This window comes from Corylus avellana, chromosome ca1, assembly GCF_901000735.1.
Source record: "Corylus avellana chromosome ca1, CavTom2PMs-1.0".
NCBI lineage: Eukaryota > Viridiplantae > Streptophyta > Magnoliopsida > Fagales > Betulaceae > Corylus > Corylus avellana.
Window position 1 is genome coordinate 13624470 of NC_081541.1, and position 20612 is coordinate 13645081.

Below are 20612 nucleotides of genomic sequence, written 5' to 3' on the forward strand. Positions count from 1 at the left end.
ATGCAGATGAAATTGATTGCGCAACATCTGCTTTATATATAAAAAAATAAAATAAAAAATAAAAAATTCTGGTGTAATCGGGAAAATGGCAAACCAGAAATGACCATTTCTAGCTACGTTCACTTATTTGCATTCTCAAATGTCCTTTGCAATGATTGTAGTCGCAGAAAATAACTTTTATGAGGTTCGAGGTGTAAACCGGATCTTGTGGCCTCCAACAGAAGCTTCACATGTCAGCTCCACAGAGGCTCGGAAAGCAATGCTATACAAACAAAAAAGATGTAACAGAGTTATATATATATATATATATATATATATATATATATCCATTAGATGAACACAGTAAGCCTTGCCAATTTGCTGCATAATAAAATACAGAAGTAGTTTTAAGGGTCACGGCCCATATCCCTGCCAAACTGTGCTGGGAAAATGCATCCATTGCATACAAAAACCCCCAGAAAGCAAAGGCATACCTGGCACTAGTATTTTTTTTTGGTAAGTTTCGAAAAAAATCAATAAATGGGATCAGACAGGCATACCTGGGACTCTTATTGAGCAAAGATTGAATAAGAAATCCGAACCCACAAATTATCATCGACAGCAAGCCGTTAGAATAACAAAGGAAACACCAAACCAGGCTCTCGCCAGAATACACCAAACAAGGATTTCTCATTTTCTTGAGCATTTGAAACTCACGATTACACTTGCAAAATCAACTCCAATACAAAAAATAGGCAATGAATGCCTTCGATCACTGAGCAGAACGCAGGCTTAGAGAGGGAGGGAAAAAGGTTCTAAGAAATATTCTTGCAAGTGAAAGTGAAAATTATCAATACATAACCTATAGCTTGCAAATTAACCCTTCAATAATGGCTCACACTTGTATGGTATATACAACTATACAAGCTACCACTCCAGACTAGCACACTACCGGCGACGCCGTTCCGAAGTCACCTTACCAGGATAATGAAGGCATCTTTTCTTGATGAAGGCCACCAATTTCATACTCATCATTTAATGATGGAAAACTGTTACTAGCTAATTGCTCATTTCAAAGGGGTACAGCAGGTTGGAAGTTTCTACTAGTTGGCTTTCAATCTAAGAATCTCCATTGCAGTCCGCTGCCGAAAGTAGGACATGTGTCCCTACAAGGAAAAGAAAAACAGAGATTCAGTTGTAATCAATAACTGATTTAGACTCATTGATGCAAGTATGTAGCAATTTAAATAGGAGAGGAAATTATTTTCATTGGGTTCATGGTTGAAAGGGTGTTTCTATGCTTCATATACTAGGCTTCATTGTTTTCGTATTGCATACAGAGACAAACTAACCACCAAGAATGGGGCCATTAGTGGGAAGCCATTGCCTCGACCCATATATCCATATCAGTTAAAAGATATTTCCCTTAGCAATAACTTTTTGGCAAATTTCCTCTTCCCCCCACCCCCAAAAAACAATTGATGCAATCATGGGGAACATACGCAACCAATTATACAGCTGTAACTGTCATGCATGAGAAGTATTTTCTCAATTGACCTTACCTGGTTGAAACAGAGGCCAATACCTCTGCTGTAAAAGTCAGCATATTTGATCATGAACACGCCACAGTCGAACCTGTTTTAGCAAAAATTCATTCAGAAAAGTGTTTCAATGAGCAATATCTCTCTTTGCTTACTGTAATAAATTCATAAAACTTTTCAGGAAGTGACTTTCTAAGGAAGATGCAAGGATGGCATAAAATATGTGGATACGCACCCATTCTCCTGTTCAGGGAGGTCTTCAACAAATTCTTGTTTCCAGGAACTTACATTGATGTCTTTTCCACTCTTGTCTTTCACCTCATCTACAAAATATTTAGCCTGGAGAATGAGTAACATTAGCTGCAAACCTCAATGAGTTCCTCAAACTTGTTTTCCTTCAGACAAAGAAGTACCACCATTAATGTGTGAGACATTACTATTTCCATAGAGAGGGTAATAGCTGGGAGGTGTGCACATCCTAAAGTTAATTTACAGCGCAAGTTCTAAGAATTTATAAATTGTTTACGCAGTGGGCCATACTCATGACAAAATCAAGTGTCCTTTAACAGTTTGACATGCCCTAATAAAACTTTTAAGGATCAGATGGGAAATGTTTGCCTAAGAAACGTGCACAAAGGATGATCTTATGCGGAGGTATCACCAGAGGATCATGCTCATTTAAATTTGAGAACAAATGACTGAAAGCAAAGGGCTTTGTAGATATGGTAAAACAATGGTGGGATTCATATCAGTTCTTTGGTACTCCCTGTTTTGTTTTAGCTAATAAACTAAAATGGATGAAACTTGAGTTGAAACGCTGGAAGGAATTCTTCGAAAATGTAGAGGAGAGGAAGAAGTCTTTACTAGAGGAGATCCAGGTTCCTGATTATTTAGAAGAAGATATATCTCTTGTAGAAGAGGAGAAAGTCAAGAGGGCTACGGTGAAAGCAGATTTGGAAAATGTTGCCCTTATGCAAGAAGCCAGTTGAAGACAGAAGTCTAGGGCGACTTCTTTAAAGGAAGAGGATCATCACACGAGAATTTTTCACTACCTTGCCAACTCTCACAAGTGAAACAACTTTATTCCAGTCTTCGCATCGATGGCATTGTTACTTCCAATCAAGAGGCAATCAAAGATACAATCATTCAGTATTACAAGAATCTCTTTACCGTTATAGTTCCTTGGCACCCCAAATTTAATGGCTTGGAGTTTCCCTGTTTAGACTCTATAGAAACAGATTGGTTGGAGAGACCGTTTCAAGAGAAGTTCTTCAGGCATTGCTTAGTATGGATGGTTTCAAGAGAAGTTCTTCAGGCATTGCTCAGTATGGATGGTGACAAGGTGCCAGTCCCTGACGGCTTCACGATTGCTTTGTTTTTTGGGTCTTGTTGGGCCATAATGAAGGATGATCTTATGCACGTCTTTCATAACTTTCATGAGCATAAGTGTTAGAAATAATGCAGAATGTGTTTCTATATCTTAACTTGTTATGTGAGTAGTGTGTTAATGTCCCTATTTCTTAGTGAGCATTATCTGTTTGTTAGTCTATTATGTTGCAAGTTGAGTCCTTTAATTTAGGAATTTTAATTATTTAATGCTCCATGTTATTTTAGTAGTGGTTAAGTGGGTCCTTGTTTTTAGGAATGAGTGTTTTATTTGTAGTTTATTTAAATTTTTTACTCAATGAATTATTTAGAGGAGTTTTATGCACAATATCTCTGACTTCACCTATAATATTTTACTTCCAATTTTTATTCACTTTGTTTTACCTCTTTCAACCTAACAGTTGTAAAGAAAAGACTATTACTTGTGCATCTATCCTTTTTATTTCTAACATCTGGTATCAAAGCTAGATTCATGGCAAGCAACGGTATTAACCCCTCACAGCCATCACTCCCACTCTTTCAAGGAGCTGGGTATGACATTTGGAGCACAAAGATGACTCTCTTTATTTCCCAAGACCTATGGGATTTAGTAGAGAAAGGCTATGTAGAAACTGGTGTTTCCATAGACACTCTCAGAGATATTCAGAAGAAAGATGCCAAGGCATTGTTTTTCATTCAACAAATTGTGGATGAATCCATCTTTCCTTGAATTGCTACTGCAACAAAGTCGAAGCATGCTTGAGATGCATTACAAAATGGGTATCAAGGTATTGACCATCAAACTTCAAACTCTTCGCAGAAATTTTGAAAGTTTGATGATGAAAGAAGGTGAGTCTATGCATGATTATTTCTCTAATATGCTAGACATTGTGAATCAAATCAGAAAATTTGGTTAAAATTTATCTGATCAAAAAGTTGTTGAAATTTTTTTGAGAAGTATGCCTATGAAGTATGACCATGTGGTCGCTGCCATAGAAGAATCTAAGGATTTAAGTGTGTTAACAGTTGATGAATTATTTGGTTCCCTGCAATCTCATGAAGACAAGATGAAAAGATATGAAGAAAATTCTATAGAAAATGCATTTTATACAAAATTGCAGTTTTCTAAAGGCAAAACAAGTGGTGAGACTAATGAGTCTACCAGCAAGGTTTCAACCATAAGAGGGTGTGGAGTCCTTTTTTTTTCGTGGAAAAAGAGGTGGACATTCAAGTAACGACTACCAATATCATAATGGAAGACAAGTTGAAGCTGGTGATGAAGGTTAAAATTGTTACCAAAAGCCCCAATATTATTATTGTAAGAATTATGGCCATATAGAGAGGTATTGTAGGCTCAAAGAAAAACAAGCAAACTTTGTTGAAGAAAAAGAGAAAGATAAAACAGAAAGTTTGTTTCTTGCGTATTATTCTACTAAAGAATGTACGCCAAATGATTAGTATATTGATAGTGGGTGTAGTAATCACATGACAGCCAATTTGGAAGCCTTCACTAACTTGGATAAATCTGTGACAAGCAAAGTGAAGATGGGTGATGGAACCATACGTTCAGCACATGGCAAAGGTAATATAAAGCTAAACTCATGTGGAATGGACATCATATACAATGTTTTGTATGTTCCTGATTTGGATTCAAATCTGTTAGCTATGTTTGGGAAGAGCCAGGCCCGGCACTGTAGCTGGAACGGCACTGTTCCAGCTACAGTGCCAACTGACACGTGGCGCCAGAAATTGATTTTTTATCTTCTTTTTTTTTTTTTTTTAATATTTTGATTAAAAAAAAAAAAGATAAAAAATCAATTTCTTCTGCCACGTGTCAGTTGACACTGTAGCTGAAACAGTGCCGTTCCAGCTACAGTGCCGGACCTGGCTCTTCCCAAACATAGCTGTTAAGTGTGGGGCAATTTGTAGAAGAAGGTTATTCTCTTGTGTTTGAAGATTTATCATGTTATTTGTATAAAAACAAAACCAAGCAGGATTTGTTAGTCCATATCCCTATGGTTAAAAACAAAATATTTCCTCTCAATCTTGCTGGGGAAAAGCAAGCACTTAAGGTGGAAGGTTTGCCTTCAATTCAACAATGTGAAGAAGGAATTTGTACGTCTCAAAGGAAGTAAGGAAGTGATCATTTTGAAAAGCTTGGGATGCATGATTGCAACCCAATGGAGACTTCTATGAACACCAATCAGAAGTTTAGTTTGAATGATGGAGAAGAAAAGGTTGATGTTGGCGCTTATCGAAGTTTGATTGGAAGTATATTGTATCTACTAAATAGCAGGCTGGATATAATGCAAGCTACATGTCTCTTGTCAAGGTTCATGCAAAGTCCTAGCAAGCTTCATTATGGTGTTGTCAAAAGGGTGCTGAGATACGTGAAGGACACATGCTCCTATAGTCTTTGGCATACTAATGTTAACAGTTTTGAACTATTTGGTTTTTTTTTATATTAATTGGGCAGTTTTATTGGATGATTGTTGAAGCATGACGAGATACGTCTCCAACCTTGGTTCAAGAATAATTGCTTGGAGTTCAAAGAAGCAATTATCTACTGCATTGTTATCTGCTGAAGCTGAGACAAATAATTTTGCTATAACTTCAATAGCTTGTCAAGTTGTTTGGCGAAGGAGAATATTAGAAGACATGAAGCAACATGAGCAAGAAGCTACAAATGACGAGCTTGCAGATATATTCAAAAAGCCCATTCTTTCAAATAAATTCATTCAATTAGAGATTTGTTAGAAGTTGTAAACATTCTACATTAAGGGGGAGTGTTAGAAATAATGCAGAAAGTGTTCCTATTTCTTAGCTTGTTATGTGAGTAGTGTGTTAATGTCCCTATTTCTTAGTGAGCATTATCTGTTTGTTAGTCTATCATGTTGCAAGTTGAGTCCTTTAATTTAGGAGTTTTAGTTATTTAATGCTCCGTGTTATTTTAGTAGTGGTTAAGTGGGTCCTCGTTTTTAGGAATGAATGTTTTATTTGTAGTCTATTTAAAAGTTTTACCCAATGAATTATTTAGAGGAGTTTTATGCACAATATCTCTGATTTCACCCGTAATATTTTACTTTCTATTTTTATTCACTTTGTTTTACCTCTTTCAACCTAACAGTTGTAACGAGAAGACTATTGCTTGTGCATCTTTTTTTTTTTTGATAAGCAAAAGACTATTGCTTGTGCATCTATCCTTTTTATTTCTAACAATAAGGTGTGCGAGAAGAGCCTCAATGCGACCTTTATTGCTCTCATCCCTAAGAAAATTGGATAGCTGGAAGGGATTTCAGACCTATCAGCCTGGTGGGAAGTGTTTAAAAAATCATGGCGAAATACTTGCTATTAGAATAAACCAGATGTTAGGAGAGCTCATTTTGAATAGTCAGAACGCCTTTATAGGGTGGACACAAATTCTAGACAAGGTTCTTATAGCTAATGAAAGCCTGGACAACATGTTGAAATTGGGAATTCCAGGTGTTATTTGCAAGCTGGACTTGGAAAAGGCTTACAACCATGTCAACTATGAGTTCCTCTCCTATGTCTTAGGGCGTTGTGGTTTTGATACTAAATGGAGGAAATGGATATTTGCTTGTATTTCCAATGCCCGCTTCTCCATCGTGATTAATGGTAGCCCGCATGGTTTCTTTGGTAGTTCTCGGGGCCTTCGCCAAGGGGACCCACTCTCCCCCCTCCTCTTCATGTTTGTCATGGACACTCTTAGCAGGAAGTTCTCTAGGACTATAGTTGGGAGTTATTTATCAGGATTTCAGGTAAACATCCATAACGCTGCCCCCTAGGAATATCACACCTTCTGTTTACAAATGATACACTTATTATGTGTGATGCAGATCATGATCAAATCTATAACTTGGGTCTCATTCTCCCATGTTTCGAGGCCAGATTGGGCTTAAAGGTCAATTTGCGAAAATTTGAATTAGTTGCAGTAGTGGAGATTCTGCATAAGGAACAGCTAACCAATATTCTCAATTGTAGTATCTCTTCTCTTCCCCTGAAATATTTGGGTCTTCCTCTGAGTGCTTCTTTCAAGTCAAAAGCTATTTGGGATGGGGTAGTTGAGAAAATGGAAAAAAAAAGGTAGCTAGCTGGAATAACATCTACTTGTCTCAGGGAGGTCGCCTAACTCCAGCCAAGAGTACATTATCCAATTTACCTACGTACTTCTTATCCCTCTTCCCATTACCAACAGGCATTGCTAGGAGAATGGAGCATCTTCAAAGAGACCTTCTTTGGGATGGACCAGGCAATGAGTCTAAGTTTCACTTGGTGAATTGGAAGACAATTTGCTCCCCAATCCTTAGGGACGGGTGATTGAGTGAATTGGAAGACTATTTGAGCTTAGGGTTGGGTGTTAAAAATCTCATGTCATTCAATAAAGCTCTACTTGGTAAATAGCCAAGGAGAATTCTCTATGGAGACAGGTGATTGCTAAGAAGTATGAGGTCCAGAGAGGGGGTTGGTATTCAGAGGAAGCTCGAGGGCCCTACGGGTGTGTATTTGGAGGAGTATTTCTCCAACCTTGTCTCCTTCAAGGTTGGGGATGAATCCCGCATATGATTTTGGCATGACATGTAGTGCGGAGAAGCGGCTCTGAACTCCTCATTCCTATAACTTTATGGAATAGTTCATGACAAAGAGGCCTTGGTGGTGTACTAGGATGACAATGCATCTTCAACAGAGATGACAATGCAAAATATGCTTATCAATGTACATGAAGTTCCATTTAAACATAAGACATTAATGTTAATCATTACTTATAAAAATAAAATGTCAAATGTGTTGCCTTTAGTAGAAACTCATCACTGATTTAGCAAATAATACTTGCTAGCTCATCATAAATGGAGAAGCAGTAGCCAATAATCCTCTACTTTGCTTAGGGTAGGAAAAAAATAAAATAAAAAAGGCTTACCAGTAGAAATTCTGAAACAATTTATTTTATTTTGTCAATGGCTATGCCATGGTTTTAGTTCACAAATTAAAAATGAAGGAATCAAAATCCCATGATCTTGAAATTTCCCAATTCAGATGCGCATTGAAAGTTGTGATATATTGCTGAGCGCCATGGCGATTATGATGACAACAATTGTCGTGCTAGTGCTGGCAGTTGTCAAGGTGATGATGATGGCAAGAGCAGCTTTGGCGGGGGTAGGGGCTGCCAAAAGGTAATGATGGCACCATGTGAGGTGCAAGTGGCATGCAGGTGATGGTCATGGAGGCAGCAACTGCTGACAGCAGGTGTTGGTGGGAAGTGGCACTATGGTAGAAGTATATGGTGGATACCAGCACAACACCTGTTGGCTTGGTGGCATCTACTGGTTGATCCTGATTTCACTATGTTTGCTTCATTTATAAATTACACAAAGAATTTCACAGTCCAACAGGAACATGGCTGGACAGTAGCTTAGTTGGAAGAGAATTTCCATAAAACTATTTTACTACCCAAAGGAGGTGGGGAAAAGAAGAGAGGGAATGTGGCTAGGGATCATTTCCTGGTGCTGGAATATATATAGTTCTTATAACTTACTAGCATGACATCAGCATATAAATGTAACAGGGAAGGACAAAAAAGCATACCAATACTTTCAGCACTTGGGTGTCCATCCCTCCGAGTGAATCAAGATATTGGAATTTCTCGTCTTTCTTATTTATAACTGCCAAGCACCAATGTATCTCTTTGTGTATAGGGACGAATATCTGAGCACAATGAAAGAAAACAATTTAAATTTCAAGCATGGCCAATAAATATGTGTGTCTGTGTGGAGAAAAAAGGAGGGAATAGTGAATTACTTTGTCACACTCAATGAGGCTATATCCCAATTTCCTTTGGCTAGTCCATCTTTTGACAGATTTATAATCATAGCCATTCTTCCCGCTTATTAACTGGGCATTAACAGCCAGGTTAAGCAAGGCATGAATATTAACACCAGAGAAAATCGCAATAAGATGAATTAAACCAAACAGCAGTAGTGAGAACAGAAATGGGAAACATATAAAAAAGGGGGATGGACAGATTGCTGAGATTATAGTGCGAAATTTGAAAAACAACATTTTATTTGAGAGCGGATATGGAGCATGGTCATAATTAGGCAATAAAATGATAGAATATGATGCTACCAGAATATTTTAAAGAGAGACAAATAAGCTTATAAAGTAGGTAATTGGAATTGATCTTCAAATGCTTACCAACTAGAAACTAAGAACCAAGAAAGATAGTTTAAATAAAAATGATGATCAAAAACTAGATCGCCATAATTCAACATCTAAAAAAAAAAGAACAAGGGCAAAAAATATCTTCAACTTCAAAGACTAAAACATAACTCACTATGCATAAAGGCCAAATGCAAAGAGTACCATCTATAAATCCTCAGAAAAATGAATGCAACGTTGCAGGTGGTCAATGAAGTGATTCGTAAAAATAAAACTAAGTTTACCAAAATTGAAGAAATAAGGAGGAATATAAATTATCAACCTTCTTATAGAAAAATGTGTTGAAGAAATGGCACTTCAAGAATTTTTGTGGCTCTCTATTTTCCCTCTCTTTCAGCAACTCAAGGTACACATTTATGACCTGCAAAAGAAGAAAGAACATACATATCAAGAAACTACATAACCAGCTCAGCAAAACCAGTTAGTCCCCACTCACTGTTACCAAATAACAAAACCCTTCGCCATGGCTGTCAACAAAAAGATATCAATGAAATACCAATGATTACCTCATCATTCAACCATGCACCTGGTCTAAGACACTGCAAAATTCCTCCTGTGATCTCAATGTTAGAGTTTTCATGAGTGGCTAAGACCTTCCGCCTGTAGGTGTACACCCCAATAATGTTACACTAACAACGAAACCCATTTCAATTACAAAAAACATTTCTATCAAACCATACTTATTGGAATTAAATGCACGTTCAACATCAGCCTCTTCCTCCTTCGTAAGATGAACAAAAGGTTCTCGCGGCACTTTCTGAAAATTCAACAAAATATAACTTGTGAAAAAAGAAAAGACCAACTATAACAAAACGATATAAACCATTATAATACTATCTTATCAGCATTTGGAACCACATTCAAGCTTACACAGCAATTCAATTCTAAAGACTAACCGAAAAAGCACTTCTTAACATAGAGCAAGTAAAAGAACTTCACCTCCACCGGTTTCGCTGCTGGACGCAACAACTGAAAAATAGACCGACGCTTCTCATTCACCTCAATCTCAAAACTCAGGTTTCTCAATTTTGAAGTCCGCTTTTCCACGGACTCCAGCAACTTCTTGTAAGCGGAGACGCTCGACAAATCCCGCTCGTGATTCAGCGACAAAGAATCTAACATCTTCTCCTCATTGTCCACTCTCAAATTCCCATTCGTCAAGTCTGAAACCGCAGAAGACGACGAGGGAAAAAGCCCTCTATCCATTGTCTTAGCATCCAATTCCTGCACATTGACCACCACCCCATTAACAACCTCAACCTCCTCAATACTCGAATCTTCGGACACTCCGCCGCCTCCACTGCCCTTTTCATTATCCGTATCCACATCAATCACCTCTTCCTCCTTCTCCTTCCCCTTTGTCAAGTGCCGAATAGCTCGCAATGCGCTATTCTTCGCATTATTGTACTTGTAACTCAGTATGTTCCCCATTTCATCAATAGGCTTCTCCTTTTCACAAACCCCACTAGTCCTTGGGCCGGATTTCTGATTCAAACTTGTTGAGGAAAACCCGTAATTGAGAATTCTACACGGCGCGTGGACTTCCCTACCCAGCCGCGGAGTAGCTTCAGGGTACCGAGAAAGCCTTGCAACGGTGCTGTTCGAGGACACAACGGTTCGGTCCGGGTTCTGGTGCATGGACGAGAATCTGGGTCTCTTCGAAACGTGAAAATCTGAGGAGTTCTGAGATGGGTACGTGTGGTTGAAGCTCAGGCACTCGTCTCCGCGCTTACGGTTGCTCGTTCGGGCACCCATTGGGAATTTTAAGCCCTAGAAATCGGAAACCCATTTACCAAAAACCATTGTCGGAGAGAACCACCATGTCGAATTCAGAAAAGTTAGGGTTTTGTGGTTAAACCCTAGAAGCGACGCAATTGGGTTCCAAATTAGGGCTTTAAGGCTAAAACGTAGCTGATAAAGATTAATTGGTATGAAAATGTCGGCAATCGAGCGAAAAGGCGCGAATTTGATAAGATTCAAAACCCTAAAAGAGCATCTGAGGTGCGTATTTGAAACAAAATTCAGGAATGTGCACTCGTAATGAAAACACAAGAAATTTCGGCGAGAAAGATTGGAGAAGGTATTGAAGGTGGTAGTATTGGTCTCGCAGGTTTGCTCGGATCTATCAAGAACTTCCCGATCGATTGCGTTAGGGTTCAGTTCAGGTGGGTGAGGGGGAAGGGTCTCTGTTTTCGCGGCACAAATTACAATTGGAAAAAGATCGTCTGTGATTATTATTGTGTTGCCTTCTCGAGTCCCCAACGCATTGCTGACTCAACAACAACACATTTTTATTCTTTTCCTTTGTTTACAATCATCCCTTTCCTTCTTGCGCATGCCTTGTTCTCGTACTACCCGCCAGGAATCATCGTAAATCTTTCATAGATTTTGATATTGTTTGTGGTTGATTTTACAATATAAATATAAATATTTTGTTCTAAGATTTTACAAGTCGTGACGAATATATATTTTTTTTTTTACATTTTATGTCACATTAAAATATTTTTTTAAAATTAAAAATACTCCAAAAACATATTAAGGAGCAACAAACAAAAAAAAATCTTAAAAGAAGTCAATAAGGAACTGTAAATTTGATGTTAGTCCAACTCCATTGAGGAACAAAAACACAAAACTCGGGTTAATAAGTACTAGGAGCAATGCTGGGGATCACCCTCATGTTTTTTTTTTTTTTTTTTTAATTCTTTTAAAATTTATGTAATTATTATTGGATTAAAATTTAATAATAATTTATCACAAATTTAATGATAATTTTAAAAGTCATATCAATTTTAAAAATACGCAAAAAAAATATAAATCTTATTCTTAGCATTACTCTAAATACTAATGCTAGTGTCGAATTCGGATCATATTCTATAATCAACAGAAAAATGTTGGACTTGATTTACCTTGGACCCAAGTGGGATTTGTGAGAACACAAAAACAAAAAGGTCTAAAATCATGGGAATCTCTCTCTCTCTCCAACAACAAAGTTCCAAGTTCATTAGCAATTATTATCAAGTCTTAAGATTAATTTATTTGCAATTATGGGTGAATGGTCTTTTCAGATAAAAATTGTTCTTTATTCAGTTTGAAATAGAATAACACACCTCATTTTTAGTTATGTATGATGTATTCACCTTGAATCATCATTACCTACCTCATAGGGTTAAGATTAGAGTGGAAACATAAGCATTGGCTATTAAGTTCAAAGCATGCAAATATTCTCTGTGGCCTGAATCGCCATTTGAATAGAAGAGAGGGGAAGTTGACCTCGGTTGACTTTGTTTCTATGAAGCCATAACAAGTCCATTGTAGTAGCTACATGGAGCAGAAAGGATTTTTTTTTTTTTTTTCCACAAAAAATTTAAATATTATTTTAAATAAATACTAAAAGAATGAAAGAGAAAAGGTAAATCTTTTTATATTAAAATAATGTTAATGAAAACAAAAGTGTTACCCTATATTTATGGTAGCACTTTTGATTCTGTTGGTGTTCCCTTGATTTAGGGAACATCATAAGAATATAAAAGTTTTTTAGGAGTTTTTCTTACATTTAGAAAATATAATGGGTTTTAAGAAAGTTGCTCTACTTTTTGTCCAGACATCTTTGAAGAGGAATTTCTAAGATATTTTCCTTTGAGAGCCTAAACACCTAAACTATCCGAATCCAGCTGTAACTTCCAACCCAATTTTGCTAAGAGAGCTAGATTCATATTGTGCAGAGACGAAGAGACAGATTTGGAAGAAGAAAGGCAGACATACATCTTATAGAAAATTGTACATGGTATATAGCAACGGTCGATATTTAAATTTGGTCATACTCAATGTTCCTTTACCCCTTCCTCCGGCTTCGCCAAATAGATTGCAGTCAAATTGACATAAATTTTTTCTAAAGCAGTATGAAAGAAATATTCTCAAATTCATTTATTTATTTTTTTGACATGTTCATATAAAGGAATCTCAAACCCTTTTAAAATAGTGTCAAGTGTCTATAAACATTTAAAATGCGCATTAAATTCTTAACGTCATTAATAACAGTTTAATAACTTAGACTAAATTTAATGTGCTTTTTGAATGTTTATAGATACTTCATACTATTTTAAATGGGTTAGAAAATATTTTCACCATACTAATTTGGAGGAAATTTTTGTCCCGGTCAAATTATGTGCTTAACCTCAACATTGGCCACGGTGGCAAATTGGTGTAGTAGGATTTAAGCATCCAATCAAAAAAGTTTGATTTCATTAACTATATACAGAGTATTAAATTGATGTGAACCAGCAATACAATTGTAACGCAGAAAACTATTAAGTTTATAACCAGGTCATGCATTTGTTACCCAAAATTTCAATACACATATGCAGTCATTATTTCCAGTTCTCGTCTTCGCTCAAGGATCTGACTCTTCTGGTTGTGATTTATTTACATCTGAAACAACTGGAGAAAAGAAGAAGAAGAAGAAGAAGAAGAAGAAATTAGTGATCTGACTTTGCATGAAGCATCAAAATTAACCACTTCAGATTGGTTTGACCCAAGTCAGCTACTTCGTTACATTTTCAGACGAGCTGCACAACAGCAGCCACCCGTAGGGTCCCATTTTGGAGAAGATCAGCAAGCTCATCAAATAAAAGAGCTGTTCGCCAACCCCATCCCTTTGGAGCTTTTGGTAAAAGAGTGCCCGTTTGTTTGAAGCTTCCAAACAGCATGACTTCCCGTTTTGATGGACAAATCAACTAAATAATGGAAGGCATAAGAACCAAGAATTAAAGCATGACAGTTGCACAAAAATGCATAAGGCAAGCAGCGATTAAATGGACAGCAGATTGTTCACTTGGATACCTGATAACGTGCAGTAACCTTTTCCCGAGAGTCCACAAACATATGAACCTAAAAGCAGATGGTTAAAGATTTAGCCTGGAGTAGGACAAATCACTAATTAACAACTTCAATTTCTCAGGAGGCAGTTGAAAGTCACATTCATTACCAGGGCACGACAACAAAGTTGCGATTATTATCGAAACAAAAAGAAAAATAGAATATTTTTCATTATTAGTATGATAAACCATCTCATGCTCTGATAACCAGGACTAAGGGCTGACCTTTCTAAGGTAATCAGTTATCTCCGCCTTCCGACGGTGAAGAAATAAACCTAAACAGATATAATGAAATGTACTCAAGTTAGACAGCATGAATTCTTTTAATACTGATAAACAGAGTAAAATGTTTCCATGGTAGAAACTTTTACAGCTTCGAACATTACCAAGTGTTCGCCGTCCCTGAGGGTCTTCATCATTAAAAGCCTGAACGCTTACCTAAAAATCCAAAGAGAGAAATTGAATCTGTTTCAGACCATTGCAAGTAGATAAAGCCTCATTCTAAATTTCAAGCTTATATAAGCATAATAACCAGCTGATATTCAAACACCTTCCATAAAGAACCAGCATAAAAAACCTCAGAAGAGTGTTTGACTTGGCCATCACTGAGCCTGTGCACATCCTCAAATTGCACCCTGTAAATCCAATAGAGAATTAGCACAACACATACTAGAAACTTTCTTAGTTTTAGGAGTCAACAATAAGAGGGAAAAGAGGAAAAAACAGAGATATAACTAGGAAGCAAGAATATAATGCATATACAATAGGATTGGGCTGATTGACAACTGATCATAATGCTTGTCCATCAAAACCAGTGCAAAGGAAATTCGAGTATGGCACTAGGACTCGACCAACTGAAGTACTACTTCTGATATACAGAGCCATCAAGACCCAACCAAAGAGGAATGCAAAAAGAGAAAATTGCTATATATTAGCAGTCGACTGAACTAACTTAACTAAGTATTCAGTCTTACCACTTTGATATTGAGACATCAGAAGGACAATCCTAGAACAGCACCCTACAAGAAATAATATGGCACTGCTTTTTTATGGAATTAAGTAATAAGTTTTAGTTTTGAAACAAATTTGATCAGAAAAAAGATTAAAGAGAGATACCATATTATCCTCAAAAGAATGTGAATCATGTAATCACAATAGGAGGTTAAAATAAATTACACCAGCTAGTGTATCCACAAGATCACAACATCTGCAGCATGCAGAGCCATTCCCTTTGAGATCTTTTAAAATATAATATTACCATCAAAAGAAAATGTCAATAGCAACTGAAAGCAAAACTATTACTTACCCAAATCGAAATGGAGGGAAGTGATTTAAAGGTGTTTTCAAGTCCAATGAGATAGATGAACTGTTTGCATTCTCCCACTCAATCCCAACAGCATGCCCCGGTGACTCAAGCATCTGCATAGGGATGCTGCTAGTACTCGGTGCTGCAATGGAAGTTCCAGACATTCTGCTCTGCAGATCCACTTCATACTCTGTCTCCATTTGCTCCCCATGAACATTAGCTACATTGCACCCTCCATGGCTCAGGCCAACCAAAGCTGTCAACCCATCTCCAGAAAGGTCCCCACCGTGGTCAGCTCTTGCCTCTGAATCATCATTAGCAAGAGATGGCTGGCCATTTCGGTTGCTCATACCAAAAGGAACACGTGAAAAGACAAAACGTGTTGGAGGCGAAGCAGCTGCAGGCACAAATGTAGTTCCACGTCCAATACCTGCAAGCCCATCAATAGGCCCCCTAACATGCACGCGCACATGTCTAAAGAGGCCATTTCCTTCACCTTGAGCAGATTCGGCAACATATGCATTCCCCATGTTTCCAGAAGTATGATCATGCTCTTGCATGTAATATCCAGTGGTTGGGAGTCCATGTGAAAATCTAAATGGCTGCCTACAATTGCACACCATGCTTGCGAGGCAGCAACTTTTGCATGTATCAGCACCAATTTCTTGCACCCTCTGGCTTAAAAGCATCTACATGATAACCATACAAAAAAGAAAATATAAATTTCTTAAAAAATAAAAAAAGCATAGTTTGGAATGTGCATGATTATAAATGCTTGTATCATGAAAAGATGTCTAAACTTCCCATGGCGGGAAACATGCAGAGAGTTCTTGCAGCCACTCTGCTGGCTCATATAGTGGTACTCCTAGACTGAATCAGTCAACCTATACATATTATGGCATCCATAAAATTCTTCTGAAAATACCATATACTGAGAGAAAACAGATGGCTAGGAGAACCACCATGGATAAAACTAAAAAACATTGTAACAGGAAGCATGCACTCTTCTAATTCCCCCATGTCATAAACATTCTATATATGGCAATGACCATAAAAAAAATAAAAATAAAAAAAATTAATGAGTAATGAGATACAGCATCAGACCTGTAGCCAAAGACCGTCATTTACAGCTTTGCAAGGGAACCCCAATTCTTCAAGGTGCTTTCTCACGTCTAAAAGTGCCTCGAATGACATGTTGCAATACAATAGAGAACCCCCTTCAAATATATTAACAAATGCATCATATTCTTCCCCACGAACCCCGCAATTCCCTCTAGCATAACCCTTTAGCTGTCTCTTGCGCACAACCCTGCCACCCCATGAAAGAGGAGGCATGCCACATCTTTCCCAATCATTAATCATGAGCCCATCACAGGAAGAGTTCATTGAAGAGCACTGCCTTGATTGGTCCCTGGCAAGCCAGCTATTGTTATTCAGATGGTAGCATGGGCCTTCTTCAGATGGCCCTTCCATAGCCATTCCAGCGGTCCCTAGTCCACTTGCTCTAACACCAATCGGCATTTCAACATAGGAACATGAGGTTCTGATTCCATCTACATCTGGAAATGAGGGACTTGATGATGGAGGTCCTTCCATGTTGCAGGGGAATCTTGGCTCCATATTCAACTGAGAGTATGCAGTTTCTTGCAGCTGTTGGTTGGAATGGGAAATTCCTGTTTGAGAGTCAACCACAGAGTCAGCAAGCTCAACCAGCAGATTATGAGCGGTATTATGTCCTTCGAGGTCATCTTTTAAACTTAGGTGTCCTAGTTCAGATTCCAACATCTTATTAGTGCAGCTATCGATCAAAAATTTTCCCTTTGCTTGAGGAGAATCAGAGTGACTATCTGTTCCCATCTCAGAACTGCAACTTCCTTGCTCAGAATGTTCTGCCTTGCAATGGGCACCTTTTGCAAGGAACGTGTACAATGCCAGTTCAAACCTTTTGATAAAAAAAAAAAAAAAAAAAGTAAAAAAATGGTGTTATCCATCTTTACAGGAACTCAAAGCTGTAGACCACAAAACTCAGAGGCTGTCAATGCCCCTTACCGTTTCTCTTCGCTAGGTACCCACAACTCATTTGAAGTTAACAGTGCATCCAAGGTTTGTGAGGAAAGTTTTGGAAGCACCTATGCATGACAGGAGCATTGCAGATAGTAAGTTTAACTTAACAAAAATGAGAAACTTTTACTGAACAATGAAGTTGCAATTCAAATGACATGAAAGTTTAAACCATGTTTTGAAACATGGACAATGTGATAAATTTTATACAAATGAAAAGCTAGAAAACAGCCATTCAAACAACTGAAACATAAATTACATATATGAGAATAAAGTTCAATTATATGACATTTAAGGCAGAGGAATGTCCTGGATTTCTCCCAAAAAAAAAAATTATTGAAATGGAGAGATAGTGTATCACAAGATGTGCACGCAAACAAGAGAGGCATTGTTTTTGTCAAATTTCAAGCTCATGATCAATTATGCTTAACATTTTCCCAAAAAAAATTCTTCACAAAGACAAAGTATACTTGTCTTACCTTTCCTCATGCCCTGTTTCATTTTTGTTAATATTATAATACATTGGTCAAAGCAACACAGAGAAGAAAAGGCATAACTACCCAAACACACAAGCTGGAAAAGCATATTCTTCATCTGTACCTCTTTCAACTCCATGGAGCCACTTTGACAAAGGTAACCCCAGCAAGCATTTCTCACCCGCTCTCCATGTATGCCATAATCTTGGCTTTCTGCAAAAACCTGAATCACAAGTAAATAATTTCAATAACTTAAAGAGACTGATAGTATATAGTAGAATTAGGTAGCACATAGCGGTTCCCAGAAGCATCTTGAACCTGATATGCTAAGAAGTTTGAAGTCCATAATTCGGATATAATAAAGTCTGTGCAAATTGCACACAAATCCTGCATGAAAAACATCAACATGTAATCAAAATTCACATAGAATCCTTGCCACTCTACAATGAGAAGAAAAGATGCAGTTCTCATTATAAATAACATAGTACCTGAAGGTCAAGAAAGGAGGCAGCAGCTAGAACTCGAAATGCATTGGTATCATTAAGTTTCGGATGGTGCCCATATAGATAAGCCAATGCCATTGAAATGGCCTCGCCATTAACATTCTTATCATCTACATGTAAGGTGACAATTGGAGCATTGGCTTCTTTCCAAGGACCATGAAGCATGTTCCTGCCGTTCACATTAGATGTCAGAAAATGAAGCCAAAGAATATTGCTTGTAAGTAATAATTTTTTTTTTTTGATAAGATAGACCATTAAAAATAACATAAATATGATACATGAAAAGTATCATATTTTTTTTTTTATAAGTAATAACCAATCTTATTAAAAGCATAAGGCGCCCCAAAGTATACAAAGAGTATACAAAAGGATCACCTAACTAGAAAAGGAAAAGCGAGCAAAGAAATCATCATAACTAATCGACAACGGGGACATATGTGCTACAGTACAAAGATACAAAGTATGAAAACAAGAGGATAAAATGTCCTCCAAAGACCTCTCCAAGTCCTCAAAGCACCTATTGTTCCTTTACTGCCATAAAAAGTATCATATTAGGATCCTTTAGATTATCTACAGTAACTCCATGGTAGAATTTTTAAAATTGTAACTATTATTTTAATTAAATGGCTCAAATTTTACCATCTAAGCATTTATGACTCTAGAGGATCTTTAATTTTTTTCTCAACTAATCACATGTTATATACTAAGATGACAAAAATCTGAACCATTTAATTAAAAACAATTTTTAGGATTTTAAAAACTTCAATGTATAATTACGTTAGAAAATCTAAAGGATGCTAATTCAAAGCCATCAAGCGAACAGGTGTGCATTTGTCTTTTTGAGCATACTCATAAAGAAAAGGGGAGGGGGCTGATGAGATACCTAATTCTTTGAAGGGGTGATTGCTTCAACTTTCTACTGAATGCTAATTCCTGTTATGACTCTTAAGTGCCAATACATGGAATCGTCTGGCTAAAATCCATTTCTTTTCTACAACCTATTTATCCTCCATTCTTTTTCTTTTACTGAATTATTTTTAGGTTTGTTTTTATGAATTATTTATCCTCCATTCTTTCCCTTCGTCTAATTCCCTTTTCCACCATTTCACAAGTATTACCTCCAAAACATAATCAGACTTCTAGGATCCTTCAGTACCACCTAAAGCTATATATTTCACTAAGATTTAAAAAGAGCAGAGATATGTCGCCAAATTATTCACATTTTTCTCCTCAAAGTAGCAAAAAAAATTTCACTTTCTTCTCCAACATTTACTAGCAAGTCCAACCAAATTTCACAAGAATTAAAATAAAACAATTACCAAGAGGAAGCATTTGTATAAATCCAAAACATAGTCAATACTTCACGAACCCTACAGTACCACCTAGTGCTATATGTAATTTACTAATTAAAAGGGGCAGATATTTTTCACCAAATTATTCACATTTTCCCCCTAACATCAACGAAAACCCTAAAAGCTCACATTTTTCTCCAACATCTACAACTAATTGCACAACCAATGGCAATGACAACAAAACAAGCACAAAAATCCACATTTTTTCCAAAATCACAACCAAGGTCAACCGAATTGCCCAAATTACGATGAAACCAAGAGAAAATGGGGTTCGAGCGAACCTGAAGTAGGAGCTGCGAGAGAGAATAAGGCGATGGAGGTGGTAGGTGGAGCCCATGGCGTGGACGACGACGTCGGAGAAGGAACCCGAGTTGAAGCCCTCGACCTGGATGTGATCGCAGAGCGAGGCGAGGTTGCAGTCCAGCGCACGCAGCTCGCCGCTTGTCCGGTCGTTGTCGGACTGAGACTGCGACTGCGAGGGCGGGATCGTCATTTTCAGCTGGGGCCCGTACGTTCGGGCCGGCGTCGAGTACTGGGGCTCCATCGTCGACACGACTTGCCGTTTTGGGATTTCTGACTGGTATTGGAAATGGAGGTCAGGTGCGGATCAGAGCCATTTGTTGAAGAAGGTCCTAAAATGAATGGGTACTGCGTGCATTCTGGCTTGTATATCTAGGGGTGTCAATGACCGCCCGCTAATCGCTATAACCGCTAACCATTAATCGCTTAATCTCTATAACCACCTAGCGGTTAATAGTTATTGGGTTTACTAACCGTAACTGCTAATCGCCTTTTTATATAATATATTTTTATAATTATAATTATAAAAATATTTATACATATAACATAATCACTTGATCATTAAATCACAATTTTTTTAAAAAATAATTAAATCACAATTTGAGTATTAATATATTTTTA

General features: G+C 37.4%; 2 protein-coding genes across 5 annotated transcripts; both read right to left on the bottom strand.

The window, feature by feature from the left end:
* Positions 1-650: 650 nt before the first annotated feature.
* On the bottom strand, positions 651-11494 carry LOC132181293 (ubiquitin-like-specific protease ESD4). 3 transcript variants are annotated; one of them, XM_059594446.1, is made up of 9 exons: positions 10059-11494; positions 9800-9876; positions 9626-9719; positions 9382-9480; positions 8700-8792; positions 8487-8606; positions 1756-1859; positions 1542-1614; positions 651-1145 (listed from the first exon to the last, which is right to left on the bottom strand). In XM_059594446.1, exons 1-9 carry the CDS (start codon positions 10872-10874, stop codon positions 1083-1085), a joined length of 1539 nt encoding a protein of 512 aa, XP_059450429.1. In that variant the 5' UTR covers positions 10875-11494; the 3' UTR covers positions 651-1082. The 3 variants fall into 3 exon arrangements, with proteins under 3 accessions (XP_059450429.1, XP_059450439.1, XP_059450448.1); XM_059594456.1 differs by lacking the exons at positions 1542-1614; positions 1756-1859; XM_059594465.1 differs by lacking the exons at positions 651-1145; positions 1542-1614 and having other exon boundaries at positions 1756-1843.
* A 1845-nt stretch (positions 11495-13339) lies between these two features.
* On the bottom strand, positions 13340-20314 carry LOC132187633 (uncharacterized). 2 transcript variants are annotated; one of them, XM_059602027.1, is made up of 13 exons: positions 19973-20314; positions 18325-18508; positions 18155-18223; positions 17961-18059; positions 17349-17428; positions 16404-17241; positions 15300-15988; positions 14571-14628; positions 14380-14431; positions 14219-14268; positions 13959-14006; positions 13672-13852; positions 13340-13556 (listed from the first exon to the last, which is right to left on the bottom strand). In XM_059602027.1, exons 1-12 carry the CDS (start codon positions 20233-20235, stop codon positions 13676-13678), a joined length of 2607 nt encoding a protein of 868 aa, XP_059458010.1. In that variant the 5' UTR covers positions 20236-20314; the 3' UTR covers positions 13340-13556; positions 13672-13675. The 2 variants fall into 2 exon arrangements, with proteins under 2 accessions (XP_059458010.1, XP_059458001.1); XM_059602018.1 differs by having other exon boundaries at positions 14544-14628.
* Between the last annotated feature and the right edge of the window lie 298 nt (positions 20315-20612).

Coding starts and splice junctions, on each gene's coding strand:
- LOC132181293 (XM_059594446.1), bottom strand. CDS start 10,874: ATGGGTGCCCGAACGAGCAACCGTAAGCGCGGAGACGAGTGCCTGAGC. Junction 1,615..1,755: donor CTCCCTGAACAGGAGAATGG/GTGCGTATCCAC, acceptor TTGCTAAAACAG/GTTCGACTGTGGCGTGTTCA. Junction 1,146..1,541: donor TTGGCCTCTGTTTCAACCAG/GTAAGGTCAATT, acceptor TTTTCCTTGTAG/GGACACATGTCCTACTTTCG.
- LOC132187633 (XM_059602018.1), bottom strand. CDS start 20,235: ATGGAGCCCCAGTACTCGACGCCGGCCCGAACGTACGGGCCCCAGCTG. Junction 18,060..18,154: donor CAAACTTCTTAGCATATCAG/GTTCAAGATGCT, acceptor CTTGTGATTCAG/GTTTTTGCAGAAAGCCAAGA. Junction 17,242..17,348: donor GTACCTAGCGAAGAGAAACG/GTAAGGGGCATT, acceptor TTTTATCAAAAG/GTTTGAACTGGCATTGTACA.